At 29.5% G+C, this 23,511-nt stretch overlaps 1 protein-coding gene across 1 annotated transcript in view; it reads right to left on the bottom strand.

Moving 5' to 3' along the window:
* Window positions 1–23,511, bottom strand: part of LOC129911272 (uncharacterized protein DDB_G0283357) — a 112,753-nt gene that overhangs the window by 47,734 nt on the left and 41,508 nt on the right. Inside the window, exon 2 of the mRNA XM_055989001.1 lies at window positions 13,433–13,645. Coding sequence (XP_055844976.1) covers window positions 13,433–13,645 — 213 coding nt within the window. The remainder of the gene's footprint in view (window positions 1–13,432; window positions 13,646–23,511) is intronic.

The following is a 23,511-nucleotide window of genomic DNA, read 5'->3' as shown; positions in this document are numbered from 1 at the left end:
AATTGTACCTCTGATTTTAACTCGTCACCTGTTCTTTCATAAACAATGTTTAGAGAAATATGAATTAAATCTCAAAATCCTATGATTTTGAAGTAGTTGGAAACGGGTTGGGTCAAAACTCTTCCGGGGTCAAAATTATTTTTTCAAAATCCTGCTTTCAAAATTCTACTTTTTAAATTCTGTTTTTCAAAATTCTGCTTTTAAACATTTTTCAAACCATTTTTAATTTTTTGCAGAATTTTGTTAAATCATCTCTTCACTGCTTATTTGATTACTTACTCACTTTATCAATTTTTTTTATGTTCATTGTTTGTTTGATGAATCAATAATATACATATTAAGAGAGGTTTTTAAAATTAAATAATTTCGAAAAATAATTAGAAATATATTAATTTATTAAATAAAAGTGAATGTTCGAAAAATTGATTAAGAAAGGAATATTTTGTATCTCTCTTTTTAATATCTAATAGTTTTCAACGGTTTATAGATGTGAATTATAAGAAAGTCAATGCATTTTAAATAATATTTGCGACAGTTACACACTTAACAGTTAGGAAAGTTGAAATACATTGTAATGGATTAATCAGATGTTAGCGCATATGCTATGAAAAAAAAAAACAGAATTAGCAGAATTTTTTTGTTCAAAAATACGCTGGCAGAATTTTGAAAAACAGAATTTTAAAAAGGAGAATTTTGAAAGACAGAATAGAAAAAAAGCAGTATTTTGAAAGAATTTTCGTAAATAATGCGGAATTTGGAAAAACTGAATTTTGAAGCCAGAATTTTGACTCGCTCCCGTTGGAAACATCATAATGAGGCAGTATCGCCTGTATACGTGCCTGTACCAACATTGGAGTGCACCTTATGAAGATTTTTCTTTTTCTTACTATTCACTTTTGTTTTTGTAATTTTCGAATTTTAATGGTTTGGAGACTATTTTGATGACGACAATGCTTATTTAGAATCCGGTATCAGAATAACTCTATAAAGCTTTCGTTTATGAGTTTTGAATAGATACTTTGTGAGATTTGAAAAAAGGTCAGGTCGGGTATCTTCGAATATAAACAAAACAATGAAACCTGATTCCGAAAACAACTTTGAATTCAATCGACGTAGGTTTTTATTTTATAATTGATTTTGGAGACAGTGAAAGTATTCCAGATATTCGAATTTTATTTCATATAGATAGGAGTAAATTTTGAATACCAAATGATGATTAATACTCCCACACTTTTTTTCTAGGTTAAGAACTCAAGGCAATTACTAAATGTTTTTTGTTCCTAATGTAGCCAAAAAGCCAATGTTGTCTCGGTCAAAACAAATGACACGCAACACTTAACCTATATTAACATTAAACTATTTTTTGTTCAAATTAGGGGTAGAATGGTAATGAGGGTAGTTTATACCTTTGAAATGGTTTACAAAGACTAAAAGTTGGATAGGTTAGTTTTGTTATTTCACTCAAATTTTTGTATTCAAAAGATTATGTAGTTATACCAACAATATTTTACTGAGAAAAAGTACAAACATGATATGAAATCAACAATTTTAAAGTTGCTAGCCCAATTTGACTAATAAGTCTTGGCTTTTTAACCTCTTTTTTTTTTTTGTTTAACCAAAAACCTCTCATCCATGCTATTATTATACTTTCACTGCGTCGTTGTCGTATGTCATTCATGCCATAATAATTGTTGCTCTCATATAAATTTAAATACTTTCAGCACTGTCCACAGTCATACTCATACGACAACTGGTGAATAACATCCGCCATAATATACTGACTGGATGATGTTGTGACTAAAAAGCTTCCCTCGTTAAAATTTTTATATAAATAGCAAAATAACACGTAGAATCATTACGTAATGAGTTCATTAAAGTTAAAAAAAAAAATATAAAACATAAATTAAAAAAATTAAAAAGAAAAAAAAAAAACTATCTCACGGATAAAACAAATCAACGTCGTCATAGTTTTTTTTTTTTCTTTTTATTTCATTCCAAAAAGTCATTAACCGAACTCAGGGATTATTGTGTGTGTTCCACAACAATTGTGCGGAAATTAAAATTGCACGAAATGGGAATAAGAAAAAAAAAAACAAAAACAAAGATTTCTGACAATTAATGAGTTTTTCTTTCTAACCAAAAAGTCTAACAAAAAAAAAAATCAAAATTTTGTTTAATTCAATGATAAGGAATGAGAACACTTCAAGTGGCTGTGACCTTGCATATTTAGAAACATCTCTCATCATCACCATATCAACAAAACCAACACAACACCACACCAACACCGACGACAATAATAATAAATAAAAAAAACAACTCGAACAACCAGTTTAATTTAATTGACTTAGTGACTTGTGACAGTGACGCGATGGCGTCATCATCATCGCTTCGATGCCAAGTGTGGTGGCTAATGAGGTAAAGTAGAATAGTGTTTTTTTTTTTATTTTTGCCGGCTTTGACATAAAGGCGAAAAAAAAAATGGCACAAAACAGAGAGAAAATGCGTCTTTTGATAAGCGCCGGCGACAGACTTATTACATCAAAATTACAAAAAAAAAACATAAGTCATGCACCAGCAGATTTCTATGAAAAAAAAGGTTTACAATTTTTTTTAGAAAGAAAACACAAAAAACACAATAAAGCCCCAGCAAGTCGTTAATTTTAAACAAAATGTCAACTCGAGGTTAAGTCAAATGTTTATTAGGTAAGGTTAGCCATGATTTGGTATAGGGTACAAGTACTCAATAGATATACATTGACACCATGTGAGTTAACACTTAAATCAGAACTTCAAATAACCTGTTTGATGTTGACAAATAAGTTTCGTAAGAGAGAATTAATAATGACTGGTTAGCTTCAGGGCGGGTTATTGCTATAAGTCGAACAATGCGACTGATTAAGGCTCTCGAACTGAAAAGTCTATTAGCAGGGGCTCAGAATAAAGTATTGTTATCAAAACTCGACCGCAGCAGCCTTCAGGTGGTGATAATACCTTGTGTATGACAGACAGTTCATATCACACAAAAACATTTTATGGTAACACGGGATGAAAAAAAGTCGATCCATTGAAGAATTCAGACGTAACGTAACGCAACGTAATGTAATGTAACGTAACGTTACTTAAAGTAACGTAACGTAATGTAACGTAACATAATTTTACGTGGTGTAAGATAACATGTGTGTGTGGATTTTTCAAAAATCATCCACGCCTTAGGTGCGCCATTATAGAAAACACATTTACCTGTTTCATCAAAACTTAATCAATCCGATGCTGGATAAAATTCAACACTTTTTTTTTACGAACACACTGTACATCACACACAATAGTTGGTGGTGTCAATGATGTGGGGTAATTTAATTGTCTTCAATTCGATAGATTTGATTATTGATTTGCTGGCGATGCGTTTGTTCGACACTCGATGACATGCAAATGATGTCATGATGATTGTTTTTTTCAGTTTTTTTTTTGTTTAAATTTTTCTTGGCACTATTTCTGTGCTCGTAAATTTAAATTCAATTTTGATAAAGACTAATTGAGTTTTAAATGATTCAATGTGAATGCGGTTTTTTTCGTTCGCCGCCTCTCTCTTTCGAGATCTGGTTCTGGGTCAAATGATTGTGTGCCAAGTTAATTGCATAACACGCATTTGCGATAATATTGATTCACGCCTTTTTTAATAATAATGTTTAGATTGTGAATATTGTGTGATGCTAACAAGAACTGTCAACGCAATTTATTATCATCTTTTTTAAATGCTTTTCTTTAAGTAATAATACTATTTGATATTTTAGCAAAGTTAAAAATTGTTTAAGAAAGGAATATATTCAATTAAAATTACTTATCGGCAAATTTTTTTAATCAACTGTAACTTGAAGATAATAACTTCGTTTTTTTTATGATTTTTGTTTATATTAAATGATTTATTTTTTGAATAAATGTGCATACATATATAAATTTTTTTCCATATCTTCATATCTAATCAAAAAGAAAAATATATAATATAAATATATTATAAAAAGTGATGACATTGGTTTTGATTTGTCTCAAGAACAAGTAAAGGAGATAACAGGTTAATTTGTATTTCAGCTTTCATGTTATTAATATAGATTGTGTGTTTAATGAATTATTATTTTTAGAAATTTTCCAGCATACTGACTTTAATATAAAATTTTATTTCTTGTAAGAGTTCAGGGTTATATTTGTCGAATGGAATTATCGATTTTAAGATCTGCTTCCATGTAAACAAGTATGTAGATACGCAGCATTTAGAGCTAAAAGAGGGTTTGGTATGACACAATTATTGGTATCCATGTATTTTCAAGGAAAATATGATGCCACCAAATTTATGATTAAGTATATTTTTTTGGCATTCAGGGCAAGTAGGTAGTTTACATTGTTTTATAAACAACTATGTATGTGTTTTGATGAATATTTTGTGCATATATAGATATTTTATCTGTGGTAAGCTACAAATTAAGTATAAACATGGCTTATTCCTTGGTACTCATTACTTTACTGAGTAAAAACTTTATGCTGTAAACATCAACAAACGATTACTTTTATTTATTATTAATAATACTTTTTTGTCCTTTTTTGTTGAAGGGAAAAAAATTTTAACGTTAAGAAAAAACAAATTTTCTGTAAATCAACAAAAAAAAAGTTATTTTTTTCTATCCTTAGCAATCATTTAATGTTGTTTCCTGTCCAAAATTTTACTGAGCTAAAAAGAGCTATGTACTAAGTTACCAATCAAACACGGCTATAATAAAGAGTCTATTAACTAACTATGAGAAACTGGAGATATTCGATTTGAACAAAGCTCATAAACTATGTTCAACTTGAAAATTAAAATCAAAGGCAAAAGCATTTTCAAAAGCATTCATTTCCAAATGCCCCACGGGGGTCATTTCCAAATGCCCCACGTGGGTCATTTCCAAATGCCCCACGTAGGTCATTTCAAATGCCCCACGTGGGGCATTTGGAAATGACCCACGTGGGGCATTTGAAATGACCCACGTGGGGCATTTGAAATGACCCACGTGGGGCATTTGAAATGACCCACGTGGGGCATTTGGAAATGGAAGAAAACTCTCCCGTAGTTCATTTTTAAGTCCATACGAAATTATGAAAAATGATATTCATTACATGTTGAAGTTAGAGCGAAAAATATTACAATTTGAATTCAAAACAATTTTTTTTTAGAGCAAAAAACAAACAAAAATAAATACATTTTTGTCGAACTGTTGTTTGTTTATTTATCTTTCAAGAAAAGCATCTATTTTTGTTTTTTTGCTCTGAAAAAAATTTCAATATAAGAAATCGAGTTTTTATAAAACTTCCTCACAGCAAAAAGCATTTACCTTTGCAAAGGTTGACAAACATTTAACGAGTTTTTAGGAACTAGGCTAAAAAGTTATGCCTGCTGCTATAAGTACCTCAATAAGGGCTCTGTTATAGCTATCAGTAAAATACATCAGTAAAAATTTTGTTTAGCTATTTTAAACACTTTAAACTTTTATTTTGAGCAAAATATTGATGAGCTCATTTCAACTATTTTTTTTTTTTTTTTTTTTTTTTTTCAAAAAGAAGCAATGCATTTGGTGATAAATTTTATTTACAAATCCATTTTATATAAATTTTACTGTTCACTTAAATGAAATTTCATCAGTAAAACTTAAAAAATGAATTTGTGACTAAAATATAACACCAAATGCATTGCTTATTTTTCAAAAAGCTTGTGCAAATGTGTTTTTAATTTATTTCATCAATATTTTGCAAAAATTAGTATTCAAAATAGCAAAACAGAATTTTTACTGATGGATTTTACTGATAGCTATAATTGAGCCCTAATGTACCTTAAACTTAAAAGTCTATAAGACAAAGACAAATTATGATGCCGACCCCAGATTTTAGCAACAAGATAAAAAAATAATAACTTGTCTTAAGTTCATGTTTTTTTTTTTTTTTAAGAAATCAGATACTTATACGTAATAAAGGTATCAATTTATAGTATAGTATACACATAAGTATAAATATAAATAAGTATAAGATCATCTAATAATTTAAACCACAATTACAAAAGTCATCGGAATGAATGTAACTGTATGGTAACACGTGTTAGGTAATGTTGTATCATCTATACTTTATGCCAGACAGTAATAATAATAATAATTGAAGTTTTAAATTTCAGAGCTCAGTAGGTCAATAAAAAAAATAAATAAACAATATCGGTACACTAACTACATATATTTGAAAAAAATAAAAATTGGCATTCGGTTCGTAACGGATTTCACTTGAGCTGATATTAAGAATAGAACTCCGAACTTGAATTTTTATGTTTCGTTTGAGCAAACCTGGTAAGTCATTGAAAATACCACTCTTATTAATATTAACCATGCCAGAGAGTACCTTTATAGCCCTGGAGTAAAAATACTTCCTCGACTAAAATCGAAAAACTTTTTGCAATCTAGTTGGCACTTAAATTTGTTTTTCAACATTTCCAACCAAATGGCGGCTATGCAACTGCATGTCCAGAATAAAAACCACCCTAATTTACATACTTTGATCAAAACAGGTGCTTTGGTCCGATAAGCTCACTTTTTCTAGCTAAGCTGATTAGCTGACAGCCAAAAATTGTCTAAAGTAGAAACAGAAAATCCAATTGAGATTTTACATGCTCGGGAGTTCTTAACTGATTTTAAGTGAAGTGCGATGCGATATTACGCTAGAGGTTTGGGTTCGAATACCAGCCTCCACCATCTAAAAATGCCAGGAAATGACAAAGCCTCCAAGAGAACCTGCCGTTTGTAATCAGCCGTAAATTGTAGCTTCCTTCCATTCTTGCAAACCAATTAGGTACACCACACAAGAGTTGTTGAGAGTTATTGGTCACCCACCAGGCGTTGCTCTTTAATAGGGTAATGAGCCACAAATTTTAATACATATTTAAATATGTTAAAAGTTACGTTTGCAAAAAAACTGACAGTCGGGTAACCAATTCCCACTGATTTCAATAGTTTTCTTATGACCCGTATGCATTGCCATTTGGATACGAATATCTTCTAAACGGTTAAAGCAATCAATTTGATGCTAAGGAATTTTTTGTAGAACGTTTAAAGCCCTACAAGAATATAGCTTGCTAATTTGAAAATAATAAATTTTCAGTGTATTGGAAATTTTTGATAAGTAAAAAATGTTCTAATTTTTCTTAACTTTGACCTCGAATATCTTTAGAATGGTTAGATTAATAAAAAAAGTTAACAAGACCTTTTTTGTGAAATACTTTATTTCCTATAAGAATATGTCTTGTACGTTTGATTATTATAATTTTTCAATTTTTTACAAAATTAAGAACAAAAATTGAATTTTTAAAGATTTTCTCGATTTTTGGACCTCAAATATCTATTAAACGGTTAGATAAACGAAAAAAGTCTACAGGGCCTTTTTTGTAGAGCGTTCAATTTCCTACAAGACTGTGTAAAGAAATTTGCTAGAACGTCAATTAATAAAAAATGATTTTTTTTTAGTAGAAGCTTGATGTAAAAATTTAAAATTGCGAAGCGGAGGACCTTCCCATTATTATAAAGAGCTCATATTTGGTGTATATATTCTACAGGTGTCTAGTAATCGATTTTTCGGAGTACAAAAACAAAAAAAAAGAATTTCGATTTTTTTGACCCATCCTAGTAACCATGCAAGATCTTTTGAACATCTACCTTTTGCTTAAAATTCAGAAACTCTAGAAATTTCGGTTAACTTGTCGTCTATTAAACATTTAATTACTTTACCAATAGGTACAAGAATTTTAATCAAAAACTAGCCCTTCAAAGTTAATAACACAATTAAATGAAACATCATTGAAAATTTCACGATTTAAAAAAAAATAGTTTGAAGTTAATTCAATGGCCATTATACTTGCATTGAAACAAGACATTTTTTTATGTCTATACCCTTGTTGCTTCAACATCGATTAGCAAATGCAACAAATATTTGAACCAACCCAACAATGTTCAGTCCAACAACTAATTAACTATAGAAACGTAGCTACAATAAATTGCATTCAACCCCAATCATTAACTATCATTATCTTTTCCCTTACTCCCATTTCCAATCAAAAAAACTTTAAGAAAGGCGCATGGAAACAATATATCGATCCAAAAAAAAAAATCTTAACCCTAAAAAACCAAAACATTATTGTACCCAATGGTAAACAGAAAATAATATCAACCGGAATCAAGAACAATAATAATAACTATGTTTACCATTTTAATAATTAATAAGTACAAATGTCAAATAGCTTACAAAAGCCAATAATGTACTATCCCAAACACGATTGATTTACCCTATAAATGTCTAAACTAGTATCGCAAAAGTACAGCTACAACAACATAATAAAGCACACACACTTATTGTTCACAAAATAATATGGCAACTCTGTTCCACTTCAACAAAAACCAAACCAAACCCTCTTGTGGATTCAACGTGCACACAAAAAATGCCCCAAATGCAAATTATATTGACGTAAATAGAAGAGAATTTTTTTTTTTTTGCTTTGCTTTAAATCATTTTTAATTTTAAAGATACATTCGAGATATATTTTGACTAATCTTTAACTTATTTTTTTTTTGGAAAAACAAAACAAATAAGAAAAAAAAAACGAAAGTCATGAAAGAACGTTTTTAATAAAATTGACCTTGCGCTCAGCAGCGGAAATAATAATTTGATTGAGGATTTTGTTTCTTTTTTTTCTGCTTCCCTGTCCATTTACGTACACATAAATTGCACATTTTTTGAAGAAGACACAAAAAAATACTTACTCTAGAATTTAAATTCCAATCCAATTTGTATAGAAATTAACACCTTTTCACGCACTTCCTAATAAGATACCTATGTTACACTTTGGAAATTTGTATTTCGAGCGCACTTTTTCGTATATTTTCGTTTTAATCCACTTTATGTAATTCCAATCTAAACATTTATTTTGTTATTTATCTTTTATTCAAAAGGGTTTTTCCCTATTTAATAATGGACGAGAAGACAAAATTGCAACAAGGTGTTCGTTCAATTAAATTGAGAATCCGGAATAAGGAAAAAAAAACAATAAATATGGTCAATTGATTCTGAAATGTCAAAGGACACGCGCGAACAATCACAACTTTGATGAAGAATCAGGACACGAATATTGTATCTCGAAGGAATCTAGAAAAAACAACAGAGTTTTCCTTTTCAAAAACAATTCATTTTCAAGTTCCTTTCTCTACAGCAAGTCGAGTGTATGTTTTTATTTTCAGTTTCGTTATATTTATTATTTTTTTTTTTATTTGCTACTATGACATCACCCTGGAATGGAGGAAACAGGAATCGAAAGATCTGTGTTAGTTTCTGATGTTATTGTGGAATTGGTGGAATCCGAATCGCACACACAACTTTATGGAACGAATATTGCCAAAAGTATAAAAAAATTGACGACAATTTAAATGGCGAACACCACAGAATAGCAGAGCTAGAGATTATATTATTTATTATTGAACGAAGAAGTAGAAGACGAAACACGAGAAAACCACGACGAATTGGAATCATGCGCGTTGGAATAGGCTGGCGATGACAATGATGACAGCATACACGTTACGGATACGGTGAACGGTACAGATAGCACTCTGCGGCGAGAATGAAAATGCAAACATAACAACTGTCAGATACTTTGGTTATTGTACCGCTGGGTGCCTCTGCCTCTGCTGTAAATCTGCCATACTAGCAGAGATATACCGTTCCATCTTTTTATGTGTGTATGTATCTATTACTGGAAGTTTGTTTTTTTTTTCCGGCGAAAGATGAGACGGCAAAGGTATTTTTCTAATTGGAGTGAGGAACAAAATAACATTTTTTACACACACATTTATAGTTTATATCTGTGTGTGCAAGTATTTGTTAATCTGGTAGACACAAACAAAATTGTTTATTTTTCTCTCTTTAGTGTCTTTTGCTTGGATTAATCAGAAAGATAAAAGATTAGAAATAAAAGAGTACCATCTATCGAAGAGAGCTAATAAAAAGAGTTGAAACGGTTTTTATTGTATAAGTGTGTTTCTATCTCTCTTATATTACCGTTACCCCAACTTACAATATAACTGCATTTTGATTTAAGAGAATTTCCGATTTATTATGTGCAAAATGTAATCGGTAAACCACCCCTAGTCCCATCCCAATTAAAACATATGACAGATTGTTTGGGAAAAATCATAGGGTAAATTAGAATGAGTTTGTTTACTGAAGTTTCTGAGAATTTTTATGCAGATAAAATCATACGAAAATAATAGGAAATAGGATTTTCTTTCGCAAGTTTTATTTGAAATGTTATGCATTATCTAAGTATAAGAGCCTTATGTACAATTGCATGCAATAAAAAAAATCTTCGGCAATAAATTGGCATTTTATAAAAAAAAAAATAATCAATATGAATTGTTTAATTTAATGCATATGTACTTCAATTAGGAAAACCACATAAGATAAATCATAAAACGGATTCAATAGAAGAGATCAGCTTAAAAGTGGGCAGATTATTCTCCGGATTTCTGCTTAAGAAGTAATAGAAAAAGAAAATACACTGAGGGAAAAAAATGCAACGTAAAATGTAAAATGTTCAACGTTGACTTAATGTTGAAAAAATTAACATTTAACTTCTTCAAAATAAAATTGAAACAACTTAAGAAATTTTTTTATTTTTGTCGGACTTCAGCTTTTGTTGCATTTTATCACTCTAATTTTCAACAGTGAGATGGCACGTTGGTAAAGCATTCGCCTAGTAACCCAAGAGTTATAGGTTTTTTTTTTTAATAAATTGATGCTTTTTTTTAAGTTGAAACAACTTTGATTTTGATGTTCTACTTTGATTTCAAAATTTTCGTCTTCAACGCAAAATCATTCCGAAATATAGTTGAATCAACGTGGTTTTCGTTGATTTTAAGTTGTGTTTTTCCTCAGGGTAAAAGCCTAATAATAATAGTAATTTTATCTATATGCGGCTCTATCTAGATAGAAGAAAAGAAGAAAGACCGATGTCTGTTAATGACGCAGAAGAAACAATTCGAAAAGAATGAAATCAAAGGGATAAAGATAAGTTTTAACCCTCTGTTGGCACACGGGTGCGAATTTGGCACGACAAAAATGAAAAAAATTACAATTTTTCAAAAAAGTGGGTGCAAAAAAGTCTCTTTATAATGGTGTAAATACATTTTTTTTAATTGTGAAAACAATATTCGAATTCCTCGGAAAATTCTACATCAAATTCATATAAGTTTTCTCTATAAAATATGAGACATAAAAAAGTTCTAGCGACATGAAAAAGTAGAAGCCAAATTCGCACCCGTGTGCCTATCACGTCACAAGAAAGAGGTGTGCCTACAGAGGGATATTTGATTGCATTTTGATGTAAAAAATAATTTTAAATTAAAGTAGGTAGTTAATTCAAGAATCACCGAAAAAGCGTTCTTTTACATATTCAAAATGAACGTGCATTTCCCCAGCCCGGACCTATCGCAAAATTAAAAAAAAAGTATGCCAAAGTTTTGTAAACGTTTGGGGAAACGTTTCCCCAGCCCGGTACTTTCAATTGGCTATAACTTTCGTTGTAAGCTAGTACAAAACTCGGCTTTGGTTGTACAAAACTGTACAAAACTTGTACAAAACTTGTGCATCCTTTTTTTTATTTTTTTTTTATTTTGAGAAATGTCCGGGCTGGGGAAACGCTTCCCCATATTCTTAAAAAAAAAATTTAATTGTATACAAATCTATTTTTTCGTTGTTTCTTTAACATTAGTGTTTTTAAAATAGCGCAACACTCCACAACATTGCATAACCTATATGTTATTGAACTGCTGGATATGTAGGACAATCAAGAGTTTGCCCAAGTTTGCACCCCCGAAAATAAAGACCCCTTGAAAAAAAAACCTCTACTTATAGATTTTTACAAATATTATGTGTTTGGGTATGGTTCAGAGAGAAAAAATCAAGTTGAATAAGAAAAAATGAGTAAGAAATTGGGTTGAGTATTGAGTTTTATTTGTAGGTCTTACCTTTAAGGGGTTATATCTAGTTGTAAGTGCGAAAAAATGTTCTTTTTTGAGAATTTTTTGTGAAGAGCCATTATATAAACATAAAGAATACATGTATATATGTATAGCAAATTTAATGTATCAAAAGAATTCGCTGTGTATTAAAAAAAATATTGGGTTAAGTTATTTTTGTAGTAGATCTCCTAGACGACCTCCAAAAAAAGGTGTCTGGCGGTGAGCAAGATATCTATGATCCAAATCACCTAAAATTGAAAAAAAAAAAAAAGATTCATTTCCAGGATAGACGAATGCAGGTAATGAACGAAGGAATAGTCAAAATTTTAATTTTGGACAAAATGGTGGCTTCCCAAAGACAAAAATCGTTTTTTTTACGAAAATTTACACTTTAAAGTGGCATAAGAAATTCAATTATAGTCAAAAACCTTTTTCCTTCGTTCATTACCTGACAAAAGTATCAAAAAAAATTCAGTAAAAATTTCAAACCGATCGGTCCAGCCATTCCGGAGTAATCGTGCTCACCGACTTTGAAAACACAGTTTTGAGAAAAACGCGTTTAAACATTTTGGGAACCATGTAAACTAAGTTAAAAAGTCTTCACTAATATGTATTTTCTCGGAAACTAACTGCTTTATCAACGTGAAACTTTCGGACAACATTCTTATATATATGTACAACCAAAATATGCAAAAAAAATTATTTGATTTTTTTCAAAATTACAACTAGATATAACCCCTTAACAAGGGTTTTATAAAAGTGAACTAAATTAAGTTAGTAAAAGTAGGATATGGGTTCGATAAGGGAAATTTAAAGGGATATTTTTATGGGAACCTAAATTGACGTCAAAAGAAAATTGACTTAGCGCCATCTAGTTTCTCAGGATTTTTACCGATATGGAAGAAAATAGTGTTCCAAATTTCAAAAGAATCGGTGCAGTAGTTTTGAAGTTATTAAAATACTCATAACTTGGTCAATTTGGCTCCAATAGACCTACAATTTGAACATAATGTTTCTGAGATATAAACAAATATTTTAATGCAAATAAAAACAACTGGTTTTCCCGGGAAAAAAGTATGTTTAAGTTTTTTTTAATTCTTTGGAACTTTAATATTTATTAGAATGTAGTATTTGACTAAAAACCACCAGGTCATTAAATAATGGTATAAATATGGCCATAATATTGCAAAATTTTATACAAAATGAATTAAAAACGAAACATTTTTTTTTTTCTAAATTTCATCTTTAAAACTTAATTTCTCAAAAACTATTTATTAATTTATTTTATTAATGAAACAACTTGAGTCAAAAAATAAAATAAAGAATAAACAAAACATTTAACAATTAAAATTAATTTAGGTACTTACTCTTCTTGCAGTTCAATTCCACTATCATCTAATGATGAATTAATTCTACTACAAGCTGAATTTATGTTATTATTACAAATCGATTGCACTCCTGTGTTGTATGAATTTTCTATAGAAAATCCAAACTCACGTTCGGCATGTTCTGGGAGGGGAGTTGGAGTTTCAAAAACTAATGTTTCTACCATGGAACCTTTGGATGAGCCAAACGAAACTCTGAAAAGAAAAAAAATAAGAAAAGATTTTAAAAACCATTACAAAAATTCATATATACAGAGACAAGTCAAAGGAAAAATGAATATATAAAAAATATTTATGATCAACATTTTGATTTTGAGTAGCCTATAAACAAACTAGGTATCAAAATACAAGATATCAATTTGAAGTCAAAAAGACCAAAAATATACTAGGTACTCGTTGTTGGTTTATTGTACTTTTTAATTAAACAAAAATTTAAACTGCCCTTAACTTCTACACAAAAGTCTCTTTAAAATATCTTTCAAGTGGATGACTAAAGGTTTTATGAGTGAGTGTAAATCCTAATATAAATAATAAATAACAAGTACAAAAACTTTTCATCAGTCATCCTCTATTATTTAATTAATATCTATTTACACTTCTTTTATCACACTATTGTATACGACCACATACCTACCAATTTACACAAATGCTTTAAATATTAAAAAAAAAAAACATTTGATGATGCCGAAAACATTTAAGGGCTAAATTAATTCCCAGCTGAATATACATAAAACATTAAATTTCACTTACTATAACCTTAAACCGTATCGAGTCTAAGGTCACACCATTACAATATGTGGTAATTGTTTTGACCTAATTTGAATTTGGATGACACGGACGTGGTATTTAATTTAAAAAAAAAAGAACAAAGCCGCCAATTAGTGTGCGTGTTTTCTTTGACCTTAACACTTTTGTATTCTAAATTCTAAACATTAAAAAAAATCGTAACTGTGATTATACTAAATTGTTACTACTTCCCACTATACTACTTAAAAAATGTCAAAAAAAATGTTTTCATTTTTTATTTAATTATTTTAGGCAATGAATTGGACTTTTATCAAAGAAACTAAAATTATTTATGACACAAATTATGTTTTATTTAACATGCGTATGTCTTTTAGAATTAACTTTTTTATTAGTCCGACATATGTAAGTATTTATGAATCATTTTTATGTTCAATAAAAGAAAAGCCCCGAAGCTAGTAAATTCTTGAAGTGAAAAAAAAAGTACAAGCACCTGGTTAATAGTATAATTCTCGTCTTATAACTTGTGCATTGAGAAAATGACTTTGATAATGACAGATAATTTGCCAAGCTTAAAGTGATTCGGTTTGTCAAGATATTAAAGTGAATGACAATCTAATTGCTAGCATTAAATGCAAAAAAAACCTCTAGTTAAAATGTTTGCTTTCTCAAAGTGCATACCTAGATTGTTGACTCTATAATTAAGTTTGAACAAAAAAAGTTATAAAAGGTTTGTAAATAAGACAGTATTTATGCTGTATTTTTTTTATAGATTCACAGACTCATTAATGTTGAAAATGATGTTTAAATTAAGTCAATGATCTTTTAAACGATTTGCAACAGAAGCTATTACGTATTACTGCTGCGCCGGCCGGCCGGTGAATTTTTTTTTTTTTATAGATGTGCAGTAATTGCTAATGAAATATTTCTACCGAAGTTGAATTAAAAATAACAAAATAAAACTGCTGCTTTTGATAGCAACAAATTTTTCCGTCAATTTAGCAACAATTTGTAAAAATCAATTAATTAAACGAAAAATGTTTTAAGTGACTGTAGACTGATTTGACTTAGGATTAGACACTTCTTCGATGAAAATAAGGTCTCAGTGGCAAATGAACTTTATTTTTGATTTTTCAAAAATTATTAAATTATTATCAATTTATTCCATTATTTCTTAGTTGAGATTTTTTTTAAATCATAATGTTATCGATGATTAGAATTTAAGTTCGTTGTTTTCAGATTTTAATTTTTCGGAAGTAACTTTGTTCAAACAGTCAACTCCTAGACCCAAACCCAAAGTTTTTGAGACCAAATGTTGATTCCGTTTGCCATAGCCATAAAAAAGCGGGCTTAAATTTATTGTTACTGAAATCGTAAAACTAGAAGAACGTAGCTTTCACATGCTTTATCATTATACGACCATTTTTCACTAAAATACAGCCTATCGTAGATCTCTAACCAACCAATAGTTATCATCAGTTTTGTAACTTTTTGCACTAAACGTCATGTGAATATAAAAGCTATTAAAAAACTAGAAAATTGGAAAACACCTCAATTGGAAAATACTTATTGAAACATCAGTCTCAAATGGACCTCTAAATTCATTCATTTATGATAAATCTATACCTTAAAGTACTGGGGTCGAATCACGGCACACGATTACGATCATACGTTAAAGTTTTTATTTTTATTAAATCAGTAGAAAAAGATAGGGACACATAGCAACCACACGCTAACGAACGATTGCCGTGATTCAGCACTTGGTTTGAACAAAATAAAACAATATTCAAATTTTCAAAACTCAAACATTTTTGACTGAAAATTGAGCCACTAATATTACTTTGATTCAAATTAAATTGGAGGTTACTTAAAACCCAAAAATGTCAATTTTCACAATATTTTATCAAAATCGAATTGTTTTCGTTGAAGATTAAAACAAAAAAAAAAAAAAAAACAAAAAAATGGCTTCTGGCTTTTTTCTTCATTTTTCTGAGGTTAATTAAAAAAAATCGTAGATGTTTTAATTTTCTAAAAACTTTTTGCTTGACTTTTTTCGAAAAGAATTAAAAACCCGGATCCACTGGAGCCTTTAAATATAAAGAAAGGTTCCAAAACCTGTTCCAATGTTGACTCTGAAATTATTTATTTTTAAAAGTCAACTATTAGAAGGAAATTAACGGGACACTGTTCCGTATGTGTAACTTTTTTTTTATGTAATCATACAAATTGTTTACAATACTTTCATTTCATTTCATACTATACTCAAAAAGATAGAGAGCTAAAAAATGTAGTCTAGCATAAGAAGTGAAATGTTTAAAATAGTGAGTCGAAAAATTCAATAATTCTTTATATTGGTAAAGTTTTTTGAATCTTCCTAAACATTAGACTGTTTTGGATATAAAATTATCATTTACTTCCAAATGTGCTAAAACTATCCTCTTGTTTTCACAGCAAATGAAATTAAATAAATCAAAACATTATTTTTGGGACATCATTTATTAATAAACAAAATGCAAAAAAAAAAAACATTTTTCACAGCAAAATTCACGGCCCGCACACAATCTCGTTGTTTTTTTTTTTTTTTATTTACAAAAAAAAAAAATAAAACAATTTAAATGTACCTATTTGTCACGTAGAGCAAACTTAATTCCTAAAAATGTAATCCATTCCTTTTGTGACTTTTATTCAGACTTAAAAAGAATATAGCCATTCATGTTATGCAGCAAAAAGTAAATTCGGGAAAAAACTTTGATTTCTGAGAAATTTTAAGTAGCATACCTACGTAAGCTAGAGCTACAATGAGTATATCTACGCTTTTTGCATATTAAACATATCAAGAGAAAGGAGAATTATATTGCATAACAACATCATGTTTCATGTATTTTTTTAAAATTTATTTAAACTTATTTAAATGTTTTTAAAATAATGGTGTGGGTAAGTAAGGTATTATTACCTGTGAAAAATAAAATATGGGTTTTTTCTGTTTCTATCATGAGATTGCATTTTTATGATTTTGTATTGTATGTAAAATAGATCTCTGAGATTATTCTGAAAATGAAGGAAGAAGCGATCTTACAAGTTCGTTTTGATTTGTATGTCGTAGACTCACGTACTGTGCGTTTTGCAAGCTAAGATAAAGCAGTAAATAGTAATTTAAAAATATTTCGTATGTAAATAAAATTAAATTTTCTTAAGCACTCTGAAAAAAAAGTAAGCATGTATTATGAATTAATTTTTTGGTTACGAGTTTTAACCGTCGCTAGATTTCTCAGAAGTTCGCCTTCAAAACTTGTACGTTGAATCTAGTGACAAGCCTTAAAATGCTTTTACATAAAGCCGATTGTATTCCGCTTTTATCCTTAATTTCATGAATTAGTTCTTCTCCCTGAAATTATTAATCCAAAAAAGAAACCTTATAGTTTTTTTAACTTTAACCTATTTTATTTTCTAGTTTATTTCATCTCATTCCATTTTACTTTATTATATTTTAAAATTCAATCCTACTTTATTTTATTTTATTTTATTTTATTTTATTTTATTTTATTTTATTTTATTTTATTTTATTTTATTTTATTTTATTTTATTTTATTTTATTTTATTTTATTTTATTTTATTTTATTTTATTTTATTTTATTTTATTTTATTTTATTTTATTTTATTTTATTTTATTTTATTTTATTTTATTTTATTTTATTTTATTTTATTTTATTTTATTTTATTTTATGTTATTTTATTTTATTTTATTTTATTTTATTTTATTTTATTTTATTTTAATTTATTTTATTTTTATTTTATATTATTTTCAATAGTTGCTTTGAATACTTTCACTTAAATTTCCTGAAATGGCAATTTCTGGCTCGTTGCCTATTTGTAAACTTTCAGTTTTGTCTGCTCTCACTCTCTAAGGTTAGATAGCTGCCAGTTAAAAATTGTAAATGTCAGCCAAAAGACAGATGTGTTATAAATTAAATGTTTATAGGTACATAGTGTCTAGAGATAGCTCTCAAGTATAGCAGCAGCAGTCTAATGTTTATTGTGTGCCTCAAAAAAGTTTTTGCCTATTTTATCACTTTGAAGAAAGTTATTCATCTGTTTTTGTTTTGAGAAGAAGAACATTTTTATATTCACTAAAAGGATTTAATTGCTAAATAATATCTCAATAGAAAGTAAAAGCTATGTGTTCTTCTAAACACGAAAGAAAAAAAAACCTCATTAGCTGTGTAGGTACACCAACACCAGAAATGTAATGCAATCCATTAAAAAAGACTATAAATTGATGTAATAATGTATCTGACTGACCAAAATTAATTCTTCAAAAGCGCTGCGCAAATTAAAAGAAAAATATGGACACAACTTGCACAGCCCATGCACATTTTATACTCGAACATTTATATTTTTATCCCAAATAGACTGCAGGTCGTGCTCAAATATATAAACGAAAATCAACCAAAAAAAAAAAACACAAACCATAAAATGCTGAAAATCTATATTTACCCAAAAACGTATCTATGACCCACCACCATCATAACCCAGACTATGCAACTGCACAAAAAACATAAATCAAATTAAGAAAATCGCAAGGCACAATCTGTTTGTATGTGCGCACTTCTTCTAATGTTTAGAAGAAAATCCTAATTTTATTTGATGTGAGCACAAAAAGCCGCATCATAAATGAACTTTTTCTATTTTCAAAAAAAAAAAAAAAATGAAAACGAAAAAAAAACGAGTACTATCCAAGCCTAATCAATTCAATTTCCCGTTTTTATTAGAGGCTAGGTGCAGATACTTCTGATGCATCCGTAGACAGATAGACAAGACACTCCCGCGCAATAGAATTTATAGAACGAAATTTTTTTGAAAGAACACAGCTCAAGCCCCATCACGATGACAAAGAATTATTAGGGCAATGCGAACAGGCGCATCAGTGATGTATTGAAACACTAGAGGGCCTAAGAGCCCTAATAGAAGCATGGGTATTTTCATAAAATCTTGTTTTTTGTGTGTTTGTCGTTGATTTATTATAAACAAAAAATGGAATTAAAAAAATTAAATTTTGAAAAATAAATATTTTGAAACGGAACATTGATTATTTTATTTTATTTAAGTTTTATGCGGTGATTAATAACAACTTCAAAATATCATATCAATTTCATTACTATAATTTTTTTTTAATGATTTAAAAAAATAATTATTAAAAATAAAACGTCTAATGATTTTGTATACTTTTTTTTTGTGAGCTAAAATTAAAATTTATTTTCAGGACCAAAATTAATGTTTAATGCCATTTTAACCGATGAAAAATTAGTTTTTCCAAGAACGACTTGAACGATTTTGATAAACAAAAAAATTTGTTGCTATACTGTGGGAAATAAAGCCGTCGTGAAAGGACGTACTTTGAAAAAAAAATATTGTTTGAAACGTAAATGGCGTTACCAGCATAAGAAACGTTTTTCTGACTTACTCGTAAACCATTTAACATGTTTCAACCAAAATTTGTATCCTAAAGCACAGTAAAAGTAAAGGAAGTTTGTAGATTTTCGGCCCGAGGGTAATGAAAGGTGGCGTTGAGTTTTTTAATTTGTTTGAAACGTGTGTGAAATATTTTCAAAATCAATCAAGTTAAAGTCGAGATCTTTGAGATAGTAATTGCTGATCTCAAAATTAAGATTTCACCTGGTTTTTCAAACAAAATATCATTAATAACGTACAATTATAATATTGGTATCAAATGAAAAGTATTTTTTGACTTAATTATCAAAAATGTATTTCTAACAAAATTTTAGTGTTTATTTTTCAAAAATCACTCAAAATTCGATGTCTCAAAAGCTTTAAACAATAAAGCATTCTGATACTAGATTCGAATTCAAAGGGTCAAAGTTCATTACATTGTAATTTTTTTTGCATAATTTTAAATACAAGATTTTAAACTAAACACGGAATCCCAGAGTTTTTAAAAATCAAAAAATTTTTAGGTGACTTTTTTGATCGTAAACAGGCTAGGTGTTTTTCCAAAAAATAATATTTTGCTGAGTAAAGAAACTTTTAACATCAAAAATTGAATTTAAACCAAGTTTTGTTAAAAAAAAAAAAACAAAAAATCGTATTTTTGCATTTTTCTCACTATTTTCGAGGTTATATAAAGAAATGATATGAGTAGAAGTTGTCGAATATTTTTTACAATCCACATTTTTTCAATGATTCTACTTCTCACATAAATCTTTTTGACCTTGTCTAATTTGTGTTATTTATTTTTCCACTTTCATATACAATTTAACCCATATTTTTTTTTTTTTTTTTAATTATTGGCACTTTTTCATACTTCGTTTAGAAGTTAAAACCATTTGTAATAGTTTAACTCATAGAGGCCTTTGAACAGTAAGTCATATAAAAAAAAAACTTTAAAAAACAACTTTATGTAAAAAAAAGCTGAGCTATACGAATAAGTTTATAAAACTTTTTTTCTCTCTAAAACCGACAGTTTTTAAAATATATACCTATAACTATTCGTGACCTTTGACCCCATTGAACGGGACTAGCGTACGGAGGAAGTTTCAACATGTTTCAACAATTTTTAAACCATTTCAGTACGAACCTGTATACTTGAGTTAAAGCTATAAATACAAGTTTACAAGTTTATGAACCACTCATTTTTCGCAACAACGTCTCCTACGATTTACACGGGTATCTCTTTTTTTTGTTGGCTACCGTCTCGTAAGGACTGATAACATAACCCAACTGTCTTAAGGTACTGAAATTAGAGCAACGTGAATTTGAGCTTACACGAAAGTGTTGAATAAATCAAATTGTCCAAGGACGTGAAAAATTGGTTTTGAAAAGATGATTTTTTGTTCAAAAAATTTAAAAATTTTGTCATTTTCACCTTAAAACTGAAGTAAATGCTCGAACATACACTTAGAAAATTCTTCTCAGGCCTGCGTTGGAGGAAATTTTTTACATGAGTGTATGAGTTCCACTCTTACTTCTTAATTGGTAAAAACGAAAATCACTTAATTGAAGTGGTTTTTATTCGAATACATGACGAGAATTAAAGTTTTTAAATAATTTGAGTGAACTAGGTTCTCTCCAAGCAAAATTTTACCTAAATGGTACAGTATCATTTTCAGTGTAACCGAGTCTGTGAAAATTAACGCGCTTAGTCAACAATATCGTGGGCACAACGCCAAAACTACGAATCTGCAAATTTGTAGTTTTAATTGGAGAAAAACGGCTTCCAAGTTTTGGAAACTCATGCAATCTTATGGAAACTCTAGCAACGGAAATTGATAGTTTAAGCTGCTGATCAACAGATAGAGGACTGGGGTCGATGCAGAGGGACCGATAACAAGTTAAAAGATCCATTAAAGTGAAAATGCCCAAAAATGCAGATTCGCGGTTTTAGCTTTGTGCCGACGATATCTTACCATTTTTAAAACCAATATTAGGGCCCTACTTGATAGTTCTTAGTTCTTTTTTCTGCAATTCCGCTACTGTGACCCATAGATCTGATGCGCACACTGTATGTTCCAGCTCAAACGATCATTGGGGGCCCATCGGCATTTAATTAAATAATTAAACTTTCCGCCATGACATTCGTATTATACTTATTGTAACTTGGATATAGTATATTTGAAGAGGATCCGGGTCGACTGTGAGACTGAGACTTGGGTTGCTACATGTCGATGCAGATATACAAAACGAATACTATTTTTGTGTGTCACAGTCAATTGTTTTGTTCCTTTTGATTGGACATAATTTTACCAGCAAATTTTCTATACGCGCGCGTTTATTATTTTCAATTTAAGTGCGCGGTTCAATGACCTAGGTGAATGAATTTATCGTCGCTGAGTGTGGTATATTTTTGGAGAGTGAAGGAGTCAATGTATTTGAGAATTGGAAATGGTAATGGGGAATTTGAAGCACCCAGAGAACTGATGGCGGTAGCCCAATGCCCAGTTTTTATGACTCGTTGCTACTGGTCGTCGTCGTCGTCGTAGCCGACAATCATCTAAAAAAGACGAACACATACGGCGGCACTGGCGGCGTCGTCGACGATGAGTGTCATTAAATGGTTTTTTGTTTGGTTTGAATTAAATGGCCATCCCGTGACTTCCTTGTTGCTAAAGTATATTTACGGGACAGTCCCGTAAAGGCGAATATATACAATGTATAATTGCCAACGACCGACGTCACCCGGCCAATATTTGTACACACCACAAATCTTGTCTATATAGTTGTTTGAGAGAGATTAGAATAACACCCCAACACCCAGAAAGATTCGAACAAAAATTTAAGTTTCCTGGCTGGGCAGTATATTTTCTTCTATATTTAGCATTCCAGCCACATTTGCTAAAGCAAATTCAATGTTTTGTTAAATATATAATTTAATTTGTACCTACACTCTGTGCCCAGTGATGGACGAGTAGCTTCTGGCTTTTTACATATAGAGGTGAATATTGCAATTGGCCGATGGCCAATGCAATATTGTTCTTTCTTTTAGAATTTTCATTTGAGAATGTGAAAGGGGTTAAAACGCAGAGGAGGAAACAAGAAGAAAAATTTTATTATTCTTTTAACCTGAAGGTATAGGTGAATGTTTTTGCGTTCTATGGAATTTATAATTAAATATATTTTTTCTATTTTTATTTTAATTTATTACAATTTTCATTGCGCCTTAAGTTTATTTATAAGAAAAAAAAAAATAATAATAATAAAATTATCGAATGCATTTGGCCAGTTTCATGATGGGAAATGTTGTCGAAAGCAGCTTACATGGTGGTAATGAATGCAATTGAAGGAATTATTGTGTTTTTTTTTTTGCATTGCCATATGCACTCTTGGTTATAATACATGTGTACCATTTTGTTTTAGAATGTTTAGCATATTACAAAGTATTGGCAAACGTCAATGCGGATAATTCATTTTTGTGGAGGTATATGGGCTTTTGTTTGTTTTCATAATGTCGTTCTAGTCGACAAGCTGTTTATAATTTTGATGTGAAATATTTTTATTATGCCAAGCTATTAGCCAAGTCAAAATAGAATATGTGGATGCACAGGCACACATATCGTCAGCGAAAAATAAATTATTCTAACTTTATAGGATTTGCAAAGGACTTCAAACAATTTTGCTTTCTACCGACTATATGAATACATATATTTGCCTGCTTGTAGTAAGATGCTTAAAATACATTTTTTGAAGAAATAAAATATTTCTATGAACTAAACATTTTTTAATTATGAAAATATCACATATTTTTCATCATAGAGTTTGTTCATTCAAAGTGATACTTCACAGAGAAAAATAGACTACATAAAATA

The sequence above is a fragment of the Episyrphus balteatus genome, chromosome 2 (assembly GCF_945859705.1).
Source record: "Episyrphus balteatus chromosome 2, idEpiBalt1.1, whole genome shotgun sequence".
NCBI lineage: Eukaryota > Metazoa > Arthropoda > Insecta > Diptera > Syrphidae > Episyrphus > Episyrphus balteatus.
Note: the sequence above shows the minus strand (reverse complement) of the source record. Positions and strands in the feature narration are given on the sequence as shown.